Source organism: Cololabis saira, chromosome 13 (assembly GCF_033807715.1).
Source record: "Cololabis saira isolate AMF1-May2022 chromosome 13, fColSai1.1, whole genome shotgun sequence".
Lineage (NCBI taxonomy): Eukaryota > Metazoa > Chordata > Actinopteri > Beloniformes > Belonidae > Cololabis > Cololabis saira.
The window spans coordinates 37,216,465-37,233,754 of NC_084599.1; the positions used below are offsets into that span (position 1 = coordinate 37,216,465).

Here is a 17,290-nt window from a genome sequence, read left to right on the forward strand (position 1 = left end):
TCACCAGTGAGATTTACATACGTTACATGTGTCATGATTAAACGCGGTTGCACACAAGAGTAAACAGCGGCGAGGAACAAAGAGAGCTCAGCTTTCACAGGGAGCATCCATCATCTCCGGATCACATGAAAGCGTAGCTGCAGTGACTCAACCAAAGCTAACGCAGTTACTGTCCCAGCAGCCTGCGAGGGAGCTCGAGTATCCCTTCAAGTTAGAGGGCTGCTCTGTTCCCTTTCTGAAGAAGATGATGACAGAGTCGAACAAGGATGAAGTGTTGTGTCAAAACTTCAAAAGCATTCCTGGTCGCTTACAAGTTCCTGCTTCAAAACATCCCCTTGTGGAAAAAGTGCTCGCAGTAACGAAGCTAATCAAGTGTTGCCTGCTGCTTCAAATGCACCCTGGAGAGACATTAGCCTCCAACCTCCTGACACTCTCAGTCTACACATGCACAAACACTCAGGCCTAACGTGTCGAGCAATTATACATCTTTCAAGGAAAACGTATAATTCTTCCTGAAAAAGCAAAAAGCAAAGTTAAATATTAACCTTTTCATGCATAGTGGTCACGACAGTCGTTCTTTAGTAAACGCATTTTTGGATAATGCAACTCCCCCATGTTTGCCACATCAGTGGACATTAGGGAGTCATCCCATAACTATTCAATGCATTGTACTAAACAAAAAGTGCTATTTAAGGGGTGTTTTTAAGGCAGAACCTTAAATCCTACTCAATTCTACTCAAGTAGATCCACATAAAATTGAAAACATGTGTCTTAAAGTACACAACAAATGAATGATCAACGCTTTAGTGATGTCATGAAAAGAATACATAAGCTTGAGGGAAACTACACAGTTTCAGATCATCAGCATTCATTTGTGAAATGGATAGACAGACAGACAGACAGACAGACAGACAGACAGACAGACAGACAGACAGACAGACAGACAGACAGACAGACAGAATGAAGGCAACACATGCTGCATGTTTCTATATTAGTTATAACTGGGGGGAGATTTATTTTTTCATTATGCACTTCGAGAAAAATGTCGAAATTCTTGAGAAAAAAGTCAAAATGTTGAGAAAAAAGCCAAAATTTCAAGAGAAAAGTCGGAATATCAAGATTAATGTTGAAGTACAATCTTGAGAAAAAAGTTGAAATGTCGAGAAAAAAGTCGAGATGTCAAGAAAAAAGTCAAAATTTTGAGAAAAAAGTCGAAATGTCGAGATTAATGTTGAAATACAATCTCGAGAAAAAAGTCAAAATGTCGAGATTAAAAAGGAAAGGAAAAAGGAAGAAAAAAAGAGAAAAAAGGGGGAAAAAAGAAAAAAAGAAAAAAGAACAAAAAAAGAAAAAAGAATAAAAAAGAGAAAAAAAGAAAAAAAAAGGAAAAAAAAGGTCAAACATTTTTGAGAAAGTTCCAGGAGCTACTAGGGCGGCGCTAAAGAGCTGCATGCGGCTCTAGAGCCGCGGGTTGCCGACCCCTGATCTAGACACATTACCCCCTCCACACATACATCGACACACGGACATTACAAGAACTTTCATCAACATACAATCATTTTTTGTTATTGCACATTAGCTCCTGTTTTTGTTGAGAGTGGTTATTGCTGTTGGATAAAAGCTGTTTGAGTCTGTTTGTCTTTGTTTTCATGAGTCTGTATCGTTTCCCAGATGGCAGCAGTTCAAACAGTGAGTCTCTGGGGTGTGAAGTGTGTTTTATCATATTATTTTGGGCTTTTTTTTCTGAAAACAGGAGTTGAAACAGTTGCACTAAATTGCTCAAAAATATGATCACTTAAATTAACATGACTTTTAATATCCTTAAAAGTAAATAACTGTATTTGAAAAAGTATATAGCATTATTTTATTAAATACTTCTTGTGTAAAAGGGTTAATTTTTGGCTGTGATACGGTGAGCTGACAGGTTAGCTGCCTCAAACAGCTGCTTCATCCAGGAGCTTCTCAGCGATGACATCACTCATACACCCATGGGTCCCCCCACCTAAAGCACCCACATGAACTAAATCAGTGACAGGGGTCAAAGCTGAAACGTGTCTCTTCCTCAGGGCACCGTCCCAGTGGACGTGACAGAACATAAATACATAAATCCCTGCGAACGTCCCGGTGGGCTGAAGAGAAACAGTGAGAAAGAGGCGCTAACAAACACGTGGATCCATCAAACAGTCAACGACGGCGTTAGGAATGAGGGTTCACCATCTGAGGTCACAGTCACCTCATCAAATACAACTTGGACGTGTGTTAGTTTCGCAGCTCTCTTTACTCTTGAGGGTGTAAAAGTGCTCAGGTGATTGTAGAGGAAACACATTTTTTAGAATGTCCTTGTGCTTTTTTTTGCTAATTTAGCTTTTTTATTTTATTTTATTTTTTTATTTTTATTTCTCTTTTATTTTTATTTTCTATTTTTTTCTTTTTTTCTAATCTTTATTGTAAGCGCCTTGAGACTTGTTCTTCAGGTGAAAATGTGCTCTATAAATACAATTTATTATTATTATTATTACATTTGCAGCAATGAATCAGAATCTGAGGACTTTTGCCTGATCGGTATAAGAAGATACAGATTGCTCATATTGATCAATACGTACAAATATTCGGTAACACTTTATAATAACTACACACTATTAAGCATTAATTAAGAATTAGTTAAGCATCAGTAAATGCTTAATTGATCATGAATTCATCATTAGTAAAGCATTATTCATACATTACTAAGCATTAATAAACACAGTTATAAATCTTACAACTATACACTATTAAGCATTAGTAAGATGCTTAATTGATCATGAATTTATCATTAATAAATTGTTCATTGAGTATGAATAAGTGTTTATAAAACATGTATTAACACTAACCAATTGACATTTTCTATATCACTGCTTCTATCTCATTTATAATTCCCTGTAAGGCAGAGATAGTCCTCACTTTAGATGGGCTCTCGTGAAACACTTAACTAATGAGTAGTAACTACCTTAATTAAAGCTGCAAGCAGCGATGAACGGGCCCTCGCACTCACGGCCACCGCCCCCATAAGCATATCAGAAATGACACCACCCACAACTTTCTATGTCAAACCATTGAAAAGATATAGCAGAAAAAAGGGACAACCAATCAGAAGAAGGGGCGGGGCTAATTCAGGCCAATGAAGGTCAAGGACTCCATACAGAATCTGATGACACCACCCACGACTCTCTATGTCAAACCATTCAAAAGTTATAGCAGGAAATAGGGACAACCAATCAGAAGAAGGGGCGGGGCTAATTTTCACCAATTATGGTCAAGGACTCAATACCGAGTCCCATGACACCACCCACGACTCTTTATGTCAAACCTTTCAAAAGTTATGGCAGAGAAAAGTATTCTAGGGGGCGCTGTTGAGCCGTTAGGCCACGCCCATTAATGCAAACCATGAAATATCAAATTTATCGCCAAGTCTGGCTTGCATGCAAAATTTGGTGACTTTTGGAGAACTATCAAATATGGACCAATCAGATGAAGGGGGGCACGCTTTTTGGCGTCTAGCGTCGCCACGGTAACACTTTTGAAAGAGAAAAGTAATGCGCGTAGTCGCAGGATGGAGACGCACATTTTGATGTATAACACACCTGGGTGCACGTTATGGTTCGGGCCGTATTAATTGCCGAAAGAATGGCATAAATTGCACCAAAATTACACAATTAATTCAAAATGGCCGACTTCCTGTTCGGTTTTGGCCATGGCGCCAAGAGACTTTTCTTTAAGTTGCGACATGATACAGGTGTGTACCGATTTTCGTGCATGTACGTCAAACCGTATTGTGGGGCTTGAGGCACAAAGTTTTCCGGGGGGCGCTGTTGAGCCATTTTTCCACGCCCATTAATACAAACCATGAAATATCAAATTTATCGCCAGGCCTGGCTTGCATGCCAAATTTGGTGACTTTTGGGGAACTATCAAATATGGACCAATCAGATGAAGGGGGGGGCGCGCTTTTTGGCGTCTAGTGTCGCCACAGTAACGCTTTTGAAAGAGAAAAGTAATGCGTGTTGTCGCAGGATGGAGACGCACGTTTTGATGTATAACACACTTGGGGGCACGTTACGGTTCGGGCCGTATTAACTGCCGAAGGAATGGCACAAATTGCGCCAAAGTGACACGATTAATTCAAAATGGCCGACTTCCTGTTCGGTTTCGGCCATGTCGCCAAGAGACTTTTCTTTAAGTTGTGTCTGATACAGGTGTGTAGCGATTTTCGTGCATGTACGTCAAACCGTATTGTGGGGCTTGAGGCACAATGTTTTCAAGGGGGCGCTGTTGAGCCATTTTGCCACGCCCATTAATGTAAACCATTAAATATCAAATTTTTCGCCAGGCCTGACTTGCATGCAAAATTTGGTGACTTTTTGGGCACGTTTAGGGGGGCAAAAAGGCCCTCCTTTCGTCAGAAGAAAGAAAGAAAAAAGAAAAGAAAAATTCCTACAGATACAATAGGGCCTTCGCACTGAAGGTGCTCGGGCCCTAATAAATCATTCATTGAGTAATGAATGAGTGTTCATAAAACATGTATTAACACTAACCATGTACAAATGTACGCATTAATATACATACAAATGGTTCGTATATAATTTACTTAGACATTCTAAATGATCTTATGAACCCTTTACAGACATATAATACTTATTTATAAATGGTGAACCTATCATTTACAAAGTATGAGAATCCAGCTATACAAATGATAAATTCATGATCAATTAAGCATCTTACTAATGCTTAATAGTGTATAGTTGTAAGGTTTATAACTGTTTATTAATGCTTAGTAATGTATGAATAATGCTTTACTAATGATGAATTCATGATTAATTAAGCATTTACTGATGCTTAACTAATGTTTAACTAATGCTTAATAGTGTTTAGTTATTATAAAGTGTTACCAAATATTCTCAGCATAAAAACTCAAAAGTGTTTATTCAATTTATTTATTTGGTGTAAAAGTAAAACTATTAACTGAGAAATCCACACACCCTCTGGAGAGGATAGTGTTCAGGTGTGAAGAGAAGAGGTAAGATACAGAAGAGGTAAGTTACTGTCATCCTATAAATCTTCCCATCTTGGTATGTAGTTATGTGTATATATATATATATATATATATATATATATATATATATATATATATATATATATATGGGTATAGACTTATTTTTATAGATGTATTCATTATTATTTATACATTCAGTTAAAATAGATACATTTATATATATATATATATATATATATATATATATATATATATATATATATATATATATATATATAAACACTTATTTATAAGGATTCTGTATGTTCAAAATGTGTGTATGCATGTGTATCTATTTGTATATAGATGCATAGATTCATAGTAGAGTTAAAGTGGTTATACAACGGTTTTGACATGTCTGGAATGAATGAATGAATGAATGAATGAATGAATGAATGAATGAATGAATGAATGAATGAATGAATGAATGAATGAATGAATGAATGGTCGTGCTTTGAGCTCATCTCATTGTTGTGTGAAAAAGTGCTGTAAAGCGATATACGAACAGGACAGGAGTCCAGAGTTACTCTGGAGACCACATGACCAAACAAATCATTTTCCTAAAAGTAAATCAATATTCCTCCAAATGAAATAAAAACTGATGATTTAACATAAAAACAATGTATTTTTATTTCTTCAGTTTTTATTTATCCGGGCCAGCCATATCCATGCTCCTGTTTACAACCATCACTGGTACAGAATGTACCAAACCAATCACTGATTGGTTGCACCCGTATCCAGTGGCAGGTTCTCCTGTGTCTCCTGGTGCTGCAGCCTCAAACCCAGAGGAACCAGGGACATTTATTGTAACATAGATAACAATAATAAGGAAAGCTGGCCAGTCAGTTAAATGTTAACCAGGTTGTCATTTACTTTCATGCCAGGTTCCACGAGTCAATCTTTTCCAGAGGCTTGTTTAAATTGGGATCTGTAGAGTTCTTGTAGAAGTATGTAAGAGTTCTTGGGTTTAGATTGTGTCACAGGAGAAACCTGTTACCTTTCGGTTGTGTTTGTGAGCAGATCATCAAGTTCAGATGGTTTTAGCTGTTCTTTTATCGTTAAATCGGTGCTTCCAGAGTGAAAAAGCACCAGACATCATGGGCTGTTTCACGGCGTCCTCTGCTGAAACTCTGTATATTTATAATGAGTCATAATACGACTTTGGCTAAACACATTTTTTTGTCACAAGCAGAGATCTTGATTTCTCTCTCCTGTGGATATTTCCACCATCAGACAGTAGCTCAGTACGGAAGGAAGGAAGGGAGAATTAGGTCATTTTGACCCAAAGACAGCACAAGGGTTAATAACGCTAACCCAAATCAATATCGAATTGAATCGAATCGGATCAAAACAATTACTGATAATCGATTCTGAATCTTAAAGGAGCCGTAATAAAACAATAATAAAACGAATCATAAAATGACCCCTATATGTCGACAGACATTTAAAAATCATGTTCATTTCAAATACTTATGTCACTGACAACAGCACTCAAGCCAGGATATTCCAGTTTAAAAAGAGGAGTTCCAGCCCTCAACTGATGTTTATGTTGTCATTTTTTGTTTTGGCCTGAAGCTCCACCCTCCACCTATCTCCCAATCACCAAGTCAGTATTGTTTCTGAAGCTCCACCCTCCACCTATCTCCCAATCACCAAGTCAGTATTGTTTCTGAAGCTCCACCCTCCACCTATCTCCCAATCACGAAAAATAATCCGGTGCGAAGAGAAATATGTATCCACTCGCATTTGTGCGAGTGAGTTGCGCTGGGGTCATGTTAAAAAAAGTGTGAAAATCAATATGAATGTCTCTTGACCTACATCAGCCTTTCTCAACCGGTGTGTCGCGGCACCCTGGGGTGTCGCGACACCCTGGGGTGTCTTAAAAAATTACCTAACTGACATTTCATATATAAATACCGTATTTTTGCGACCATACGGGTGCCGTGTGGAAAGGCGCACCCTCCGTTTTGTGTCATTTCTGTATTTAAAACACACACACCGCGCACCGAACCTAAAGGCACCGTCTACAAACACACACACGCGCGCGCGCCGCAGAACACACACACAAGCACACGAGTGTGCGTATTTAAAAATAGAGCGGGATCAAAACTTTGTTTGATTGTAGGCTACTTTATTTCAGTTTTTACATTAATCAAACCCATCAAAGTCCTCATCCTCTGTTTCTGCATTAAAGAGCTCCGCTAAATCAGCTGTGCCAGTCCCAATTTCCTTGCTTTCAGAGTCACTTTCCGTGCCGTGCGGCGCCTCGGACTTGCCGGCTTTTGCAAAAGCTCAAAAATAGTCCCAGCAGACACGTTGGCCCACGCATCAACAATACATCTGCAAACTGTGGCATAACTTGCCCGGCGCTGCCTTCCACTCTTGGTGAAACTGTGTTCTCCCTCAGTAATCCATCTCTCCCACGCCGCTGCAGCTGATTTATGGTTCCGCGTTACACCGACGCAGAGCCTACGCCGTAGAGTACGCAGCGACGCGCACGTACGGTGCGCTTCGCTAGGTAATTAAATTTTGCAGTACATTATTACTTCGCAAAAGATCTTTCATAAAGCATTAAATACAGAAAATAAACTTACTGTGTAGGACTCGTCGCTTGCCATGGCAGCCTACGTTCCTGCTGCATTCTGCAGCCTACCTGGAAACCTCTGGTCGGGGAGGAGGGGGAGGGTACACGCCGCTCAACAATATTTTGAAAGTGACTGCAGTACCAGTTTTGGCCATTTCTTACACACGGCTCCTTTAAGAATCGGAATGGAATCGATTCTTGACATTTGAATCAATCCCCAGCCCTAGTGTGTGTGCGTGCGTGCGTGTGCTTCAGTGATGGATCAGCTCCTGACTGAGCTTACCTGGCAGGTGGGGACTCCCTTTGTGGCTGAAGCCGTTGGCCTGCAGGGAGGCGGTGCGCGACAGCGGGGAACAGCGGGTCGGGACGGGGATAAAAGTCGGGTCCAGATCCAGGATGATCTGGTTCAGCTGCTCCAGGGACTCGTCGATGTCCGTAGCCAGCGACGCCAGCTCCTCCTCCTGACAGGACGAGGAGTTATCTGTGACGTCGTGTTCATCCCCCGGGGCTCTCTGCACCGCCGCCCTGCTGCTGAGTCCTCGAGGCGGCGTGTCAGGAACGACCAGCGGCGGCGGCCTCCGTTTCCCGGCCGGCCTGCTCTCTCCGTCCCTGACATCCACCGTCTGCTGGTGACGCACCCAGGAGTGGGTGGAGTACTCCGTGTGCTCCGACCTCTGAGCCTCAGGGAGGTTCTCGGAGGAGAGCGAGCAGCCGCTGCTGGACGGACCCGTGTCGTCCTCGTCGTCCAGGATGTCCGTCTCCCTCTCGCCGTTGACGCCGCGCTGATGCAGTCCGGCCATCTCCCCTCCGGCGGGCGGAGCCAGGTCAGTCATGACCCCCGGAGGAGGATCCAGGTCCACCCCGGGGATCCTCTCCTGGGGGCTCTGGTCCGGCGCGGCCCCCGCCCTCTGCCCGGCGGTGGTCCGGCCCTGCGAGGCCACCGACAGGCCCGAGTCGCTGCTGGGGGAGGACGCTCCTTCCTCACTGCTCCTCTTCCTCACTCGGGCGTACACACTTCCATCTCCAGGTCCTGTGAGGAGACACAAGTCCTGTTAACCCTCTGTGAACATGCTGCACTCTGAGAGACGTCACGGGGTCAAAGGGTCAAAGGTCGGCTTCCACAAACGCTGAAAAGTTGCAGCAGTTCATTATATACATAAGAATATAATGAATCAATTATATTCAGAATATAATGAAGAATATATATGAATTCATAAGAACAACAACTGCACACTATTCATTTATACTATATTAGTATAGAGCAGGGGTCGGGCCCAAAATGTTGAAAGAGCCATATTGGACCAAAAACACAAAAAACAAATATGTCTAGAGCCGCAAAAAATGAAAAGTCTTGTATCAGCCTTAGAATGAAGACAACACATGCTGCATGTTTCTATATTAGTTATAACTGGGGGAAGATTTTTTTTTCATTTTGCACTTCCAGTCTTTATGTTGAGAAAAAAGTCGAAATGTTGAGAAAAAAGTCGAAAAGTCGAGAAAAAACATTTTCAACATTTTGAAAAAGTTGAAATGTCGAGATTAATGTTGAAGTACAATCTCGAGAAAAAAGTCGAAATGTTGAAAAAAAGTCAAAATGTCGAGAAAAAAGTCAAAAGTTCGAGAAAAAAAGTCGAAATGTCGAAATTAAAAATTAAAAGGAAAAAGGAAGAAAAAAAGAGAAAAAAAGAGAAAAAAAGAAAAAAAAAGAGAAAAAAGGAAAAAAAAGAAGAAGAAAAGAAGAAAAAAAGAAGAAAAAAAGAAGAAAAAAAGGTCAAACATTTTTGAAAAAGCTCCAGGAGCCACTAGGGCGGCTCTAAAGAGCCGCATGCGGCTCTAGAGCCGCGGGTTGCCGATCCCTGGTATAGAGGGTCTGCATCGACGTCACTTCCCCACTGGACCACTCCCCCTTACTCACACTGAGTGGCAAAACATCAGCAAAAATCTCTGCAACTAGTGGAGAAGACGGGATAACAGCAGATTACCGGCTTAAATTAAAGGCAGTTGGACTTGACAGTGACCCGTACAGTTACCCCAAGAACCAGTGGTCCATGGACATTAATATTTGGTACAGTTACCAAGAACCAGTGGTCCATGGACATTAATATTTGGTACAGTTACCAAGAACCAGTGGTTCATGGACATTAATATTTGGTACAGTTACCCCAAGAACCAGTGGTCCATGGACATTAATATTTGGTACAGTTACCAAGAACCAGTGGTCCATGGACATTAATATTTGGCCACAAATCGAGTTTCCTGATATTTATATGTACTTAATTTCTACGCCGGGGATATACACGAAGCAAAGTTTGAAGGCATACAAAAGTTTTGACGCTTGGTCCGACCTCAAGTCAGGATTTGTTGGTGAAATTAAAGTGATGAGGACACCGAACTTTATGATTTGAGCGTTTAACGTTAGCTACCCAAAAATCCAACATTACCTGATACAAAATGGGAACCACAAATCCACGTTTCAGTGCCTGGAATCCAGTTGTTTCTGTGAATTGCAGCGACCCATTTGTCTCTCTTAAGCTTATTTTTCGGCAGTCTGTAAAAACGATAACTCTGATTTCTTGCTAAATCTATGAGTACAGTCGATCGCACAACAGCTCTTTCCCATTTTAGATGTTTTCCAGTTGCTCAAACTGAAAGTTTACGCTGACACTCAGTCTTTCTGACACTCAGTCTTTCTGACACTCAGTCTTTCTGACACTCAGTCTTTCTGACACTCGGTCTTTCTGACACTCGGTCTTTCTGACACTCAATGGGCGTAACCCGCTGTGAAGTCGCATCTGTGACATCATGCGCATTCCCTCTATAACACACTATTTATTATATTGGACTTACTATGTTTATAGTACATTTATTCAGTTTACAGTACACTTGTTCAGTTTCTTTTCTACTGTATTTTTAACATTTTTATTTCTCATACTACTATCTTTATCGTCTATTTATTCTGAGTTCATGTTCTCCTGACCTGAACATGTATCTGACTTTGAGCTGCTGTAACACCTAAATTTCCCCTCTGGGTATCAATAATGTCCTGGTTCCCTGGAAAGATCCTAGAGACAACGTCTGTTGTAATAGACGCTATATAAATAAAATTGAATTGAATAAAGGACTATCTTATCTTATCTTATAAAGAGAAATAGATAAAAAGATGCACGATTAAGCTTTTCTGGGCGAGTTCAGGAGTCAAAAATATCTTTAAGTGAAGTCCAAGTTTTTGGTAAAACCTCTGCTGGTGAAGCTGGAATCTAGGAAAAATATTGAAGAAGATTAATAAACATTTAGTAGCAGATTTTCAGCTCAATAACAGTAAAAACTCTTCTACAAATTGGAGCTTTGCGGCAGCTGAAAATGATAAACCTGACAGCTGATTTAGGGCTGAAGGATCAAAGCTGCGCGTCGACGTCCACCTGGTGCTGAGCCACACGCGGCTGCACATCTGCATCACTGCATGATTCACGGCTCCAGACGCGCTGCGCGGAGATAACAGAGAGCCCTTTTGTGCGGGCTGACGGACGCGTTGGTGAGTCTGCGTGTCGCAGAAAGGACGTGTTTGTCACGGAGGTCTACCTGAGGTCAGACAGATTACACCAACATGCCGATAGTTTCCACAACAGCTGATCACATCTGTGTCCTGCAAAATCTCAAGATAAAACTGTTTCCTTAATCTTTGTTTTTTCTTGTAAATTACGACTATATCCTGCATATAGATATTTCTTTAAATCATTTATAGACCAAATAATGAACGTAAATGTTAGTTTAACTCCCAGAGCGGACCAACCCGGGCAGAAATGTGACGTTCTGTTTGAGTTGAGATTACCGGGACCTGGATCAGATAAGAGCGTCTCGTACAGTGGCTGCAACAACAACACACGCATGCAGGTCAGACCAGCGCCGTACGAGCCGTACGAGCCAGAAGAGCAACAAAACTCAAATACCAGACGTGCGTAAACCTCCCAGCTCGCTCGGCGATGGACGGACGGACGGACGGCGGGCAGGAGGAACATCATCACCCGTCAGCTGAACAACACAACAGCTTACTTTTCCAGCAGCTGAAACTTTCACTGGAGAAACAGGATGCCGTGCCGAAGCTTCCCTCGGGAGTCGGGGGGGAAGAGAGGAAAAGAGAAACAGATGACGAGCAGAAGGAAAGAGAGAAAGAGAGAGAGAGAGAGGAGGATGAGCAGCTTCTCTCCCGGCTCCCGGTCCCACCGCCGTCCTCTCCGCCTCTGAGGCTGCTGCAGGAAATCAGGCGGGGAGCTTTCTTTCTCTTAAGGTGCTAACAGCCCTCGGGTGCCCCCCCCACCCCTCCTACGCCCTCTATCACTCCTCCCTCTTCTCTTCCCTCCCCCGGGCGTCTCGTCCCGCCTGACACAGGTAGAAAACCGAAGGGGGCGGTGCTAAACTCCCCCCCACAGGTGGACACTTTCAAGGAAACGCGACTCAAAGCACAGGGACCTTGAGCTGCCCACATTCGGAGAGGGGAATGTAAACAGGGAGGCGGGGAGATGTGGAGGGGATGGGGGGGCAGAACCGCACAAATCCAACCTGCAACTTGAACCTGAAGCAGCCGAGAGGGAGAGTATTAGAGCCATGCAGGAGAAAAAATATCTGAAAGGGGAAGATTTTTTTTTATTGTGCACTGTATTGTGCATTGTCGTTGTGTTGTGTTTTTCTCAACATTTCGACTTTTTTCTCAACATTTCGACTTTTTTCCCGAAATTGTATTTCAACATTAATCTCAGCCTTTCAACTTTTTTCTCGAAGTGCATAATGAAAAAAAAATCTTCCAGGGATATAAAGTCGAAATTTCCACTTTTTTCCCAACATTTCCACTTTTTTCTCGACATTTCGACTTTTTTCTCGACATTTTGACTTTTTTCTCGAAATTGTACTTCAACATTAATCTCGACATTTCGACTTTTTTCTCAACATTTCGAATTTTTTCTCCACATTTCGACTTTTTTCTCCACATTTCGACTTTTTTCTCGACATTTCGACTTTTTTCTTGACATTTTAACTTTTTTCTCGAAATTTTACTTCAACATTAATCTCAACATTTTGACTTTTTTCTCGACATTTTGACTTTTTTCTCGAAATTGTACCTCAACATTAATCTCGACATTTCAAATTTTTTCTCAACATTTCGACTTTTTTCTCGACATTTCCACTTTTTTCTCGACATTTCCACTTTTTTCTCGACATTTCCACTTTTTTCTCGACATTTTGACTTTTTCTCGAAATTGTACTTCAACATTAATCTCGACATTTCTACTTTTTTCTCGACATTTCTACTTTTTTCTCAAAGTGCATAATGAACAGCCCTCGGGTGCCCCCCCCACCCCTCCTACGCCCTCATGTCACTCCTCCCTCCTCTCTTCCCTCCCCCGGGCGTCCTGTCCCGCCTGACACAGGTAGAAAACTGAAGAAGGCGGGGCTAAACTCCCCCCCACAGGTGGACACTTTCAAGGAAACGCGACTCAAAGCACAGGGACCTTGAGCTGCCCACATTCGGAGAGGGGAATGTAAACAGGGAGGCGGGGAGATGTGGGGGGGTGGGGGGGCAGAACCGCACAAATACAACCTGCAACTTGAACCTGAAGCAGCCGAGAGGAAGAGTATTAGAGCCATGCAGGAGGAAAAATATTTGAAAGGGGAAGATTTTTTTTTTATTGTGCACTTTGAGAAAAAAATGTCGAGATTAATGTTGAAATACAATCTCAAGAAAAAAGTCGAAATGTCAAGATTAATTTTGAAATACAATTTCAAGATTAAAGTCAAAATTTCGACTTTTTGCTCAACATTTCGACTTTTTCTCGACATTTTGACTTTTTTCCTCAACATTTCCACTTTTTTCTCGACAATTCAACTTTTTTCTCAACATTTCCACTTTTTTTCCACTTTTTTCTCGACAATTCCACTTTTTTCTCGAAATTGTACTTCAACAATAATCTCGACATTTCGACTTTTTTCTCGACATTTCGACTTTTTTCCTCAATATTTCCACTTTTTTCTCGACAATTCAACTTTTTTCTCAACATTTCCACTTTTTTTCCACTTTTTTCTCGACAATTCCACTTTTTTCTCGGCATTGTACTTCAACAATAATCTCGACATTTCCACTTTTTCTCGACATTTCAACTTTTTTCTCGACATTTCCACTTTTTTCTCAACATTTCGACTTTTTTCTCGACATTTCCACTTTTTTTCCACTTTTTTCTCGACAATTCCACTTTTTTCTCGGCATTGTACTTCAACAATAATCTCGACATTTCCACTTTTTCTCGACATTTCAACTTTTTTCTCGACATTTCCACTTTTTTCTCAACATTTCGACTTTTTTCTCGACATTTCCACTTTTTTCTCGACATTTCAACTTTTTTCTCGACATTTCCACTTTTTTCTCAACATTTAAACTTTTTTCTCAACATTTTGACTTTTTTCTCGAAATTGTACTTCAACATTAATTTCAACATTTCGACTTTTTTCTCGACATTTCCACTTGTTTCTCAACATTTCTACTTTTTTCTCAAAGTGCATAATGGAAAAAAAATCTTCCTCCTCTAAAATATTATTTTGATTTCTCTCCTGCCTGGCCCTAATACTCTTCCGTAGAGGAAGACGGAGGGAGACGGGAGAAGAAAGGAGCTGAGTGAAACAAGGTGAGGAGATGGCGAGATAGCTGCAGGAGGGCAAAGTGGAACCACCTGGGACTGAAAACAACATTCCTGCCGCCGGCTGGTAGGCACCTTCAGCCCCCCGCACGTGTGCATGCATGTGTCTGTGTTTGTGTTCACTTTTCCACATGTCGCTGAATTGAAATGACATGGTTGGCGGGGGATTTGAGCGAAGCGCCTAAAACAGCTGGAGCTGGAACCTCGGCGAGCAGCTGAAGCCATTGTTTCCCTGAATGAAGGAAGACTTCTTAGAAAAGAGGAAAAGAAAAGTAGCCTGGCTTACTTAAGAGATTCATGTGTAATATACTTGTTCTGTTCAAGTCAGTCATGAGCGCGAAAACCCCAGTGTTTATAAATGAACAGATTGTTTTTAGGTATACGCTTCATAATTATAACACTAGAGGGTCCAGTCAGCTCAAATTACCAATTCCAAGTACCAATCATCTTAAGAGATCTTTTATTTATAGATCAGTGACTTTGTGGAATAACCTCCCTCAAAACCTCTGCTGCATATACAACAAATTCACTTTTAAAAAGAATCTTAAAGTCTACTTAACATTGTAAAGTTTTTGTTGTTTGTTTGTTCTTTTTGCATTCTGTATTATTTAATAGTTTTCTTTTCTTTAATATAAATGTATCTAGTATCGAACTTGTCATCGTGCATTGAGTTAAATCATGTAATCACTTTGTATTTGCAATTGTATAATTCTGTATGTTTCTTTTTTTATTTGTTAACCCCAGGAAGAATAGCTGGTTGCTATGGTACCAGTTAATGGGGATCCTTAATAAAATAAAATCAAAATCAAATCAAATCAGGAATGAAAACGTCGTCCTGATACGCGGGTCTGGCCAGGGCCGGTACCAGGATTTTCAGGGCCCTAATCGAGATTTGTTTTTTGTGCCTCAAAAACTCTCCAAGCACAAACAATGAGCTGTCAACAAATCTCTTACTTCCTTTGGTAAAGCAAATTACAGAGAACACACCAACAGATTATTTATTAATTCAGGACTGAAATTTAAAGAAATAGTTGAGTTACAGACGTTATTAGTTATGCATAGGTCAAAAAGAAAAGTATTACCAAGTAATCTACAGCAGTTGTTTGTTTTTTTAAATCCAGAAGATATAGAACATAGAAGGAAATATAATTTCAAACATCAGTATGCAAGGACCACTCTCAAGCAGATGTGTATATCGGTTGTGGGAGTAAAACTGTGGAACTCTCTACAGAATGATTTCAAGGAATGTACAAATTTACTTAGGTTCAAAAAAATGTATAAAGATAAAATATTTAAGTTATGATCATGAATAGGCTGGGACTTAAACAGTACTATTGATATATGTGGTTGGTTTCTATTTAAGTGTATATTTTAGTGTAAATATTGGTTACATTGACTGTTCTTTTTTCGGTATTGAATAAGGGGCAGGTAAAATAAGACTTGTCTTCATCCTGCTCCTTTTCGGTCATGGGTGTGTAGATTGAAGTGTACAAATGTACTACTGTAATATTGTCAAACTATGCACTACCATGCACGAAATAAATAAAAAAAAAACAAAAAAGCAAAAAAAAAGGAAAAATATTAATTGATAATCCTTAATTTCATAAGGAAAGGGGTTTTGACATATATTTGTGTTAAATAAATAGTTCTGAGCTCCGATTGGGACCCTTAGGTGCTCTGCTGAATACAACACCAAACGGAGAGGTTGTTCGCAGCGTTAACGGCCGTTCTGGGCCTGAAAACGATAAAAGAGAGCGATGGGAGAACTTAACGAGCCGTTACACGTGGATGATTGACAGGTGGCCCCCGAGAACAGAGTGCTACAGGAAACAATGGGGAGGATTATAAAACGGCTTCCCGAAGGTAATTCAGCACCGAGTCTGCAGAACACGTCTGCTCTTCCAGGTCAACCGCCAACAAAATGGGTAAATTACAGAAGCGATGCATGTAAACGGAGAAATGCGGTGATGTTTGCAACTGAACTGTAAAGAAATATTCCTCAGTAAATGACATTTACAGAGAAAAGCCAAACATGAGCCTCCGTCTACTTGCGGTCACGGTGCTTATCATCATCTTCTTCTCCTTTGTTTTTTTTTTTAACATTACTGCAATTTGAATGGTTAACATGAACTTTGCAAGTTAATGAGGGTTCCCCCAACAGCTTCCTGCATAGGATGCAGATCGTGTTACGTTTGTATCAACAGTTTCATGCAGTAACTTCAACAATGCAAATGGTGCAAGATTTCTGATTAAAATACAATGAAATACACTTCAATGAAAGAGAAAAAGAAGGTCATGTAGTTTAGGTAGATAAACGTCTCAGTCACATTTGAGTAATATAATAATCTATTTCTATAAATCTCAGAGGATATTTAAAAAAGAAAAAAAAAAATATATATATATATATATATATATATATACAGTAGGGGTGGGAAAAAAAATCGATATTTCAATATATTGTTGTGCTCTCTGTTTCAATAAATAATCGATATACTGTCGGCTAATATCGATATTTTATTACAACACACATAATGGTTTACGCGGTTGTCACCGCACTATTGTTCAAGCTCTGCCCCGCCCGCCCCCGCTGCCCTCGTGAACAAAACAAACATATCAAAGCGGCCGCCTGAGAAACCAGCTCAGAAAATACAGAACCACGGGTTACAGACAGCGGGCTGAGCAGCACTGTTAATGCTGGAAGTTACTGGTGTTTAAGCTGCGTTAATGTCCGCTCACACAGACAACCAGCTGCGTTAAGAAACGGACCCCGCTCCGCTCGCGCTCCACGTGAGGAGAGCGGCTCGCGTTAACACCAACGCAGAGCCTACGCCGTAGGGTACGCGGCGACGCGTACAGTACGGTGCGTGTCGCCGCGTACCTTACGGCGTAAATCTGCGTTGGTGTAACGCGGAACCATAAATCAGCCTTTACACACGACACGGACACACAGACACA

The 17,290-nt window shown here is 40.9% G+C and overlaps 1 protein-coding gene across 1 annotated transcript in view; it reads right to left on the bottom strand.

Moving 5' to 3' along the window:
• The window catches only part of tns3.2 (tensin 3, tandem duplicate 2), a 106,443-nt gene that overhangs the window by 60,237 nt on the left and 28,916 nt on the right, over positions 1-17,290 (bottom strand). Inside the window, exons 13-14 of the mRNA XM_061738998.1 lie at positions 11,600-11,899; positions 7,936-8,682 (exon numbers count right to left, since the gene is read on the bottom strand). Of these exons, the coding sequence (XP_061594982.1) occupies positions 7,936-8,682; positions 11,600-11,899 (1,047 nt within the window). The remainder of the gene's footprint in view (positions 1-7,935; positions 8,683-11,599; positions 11,900-17,290) is intronic.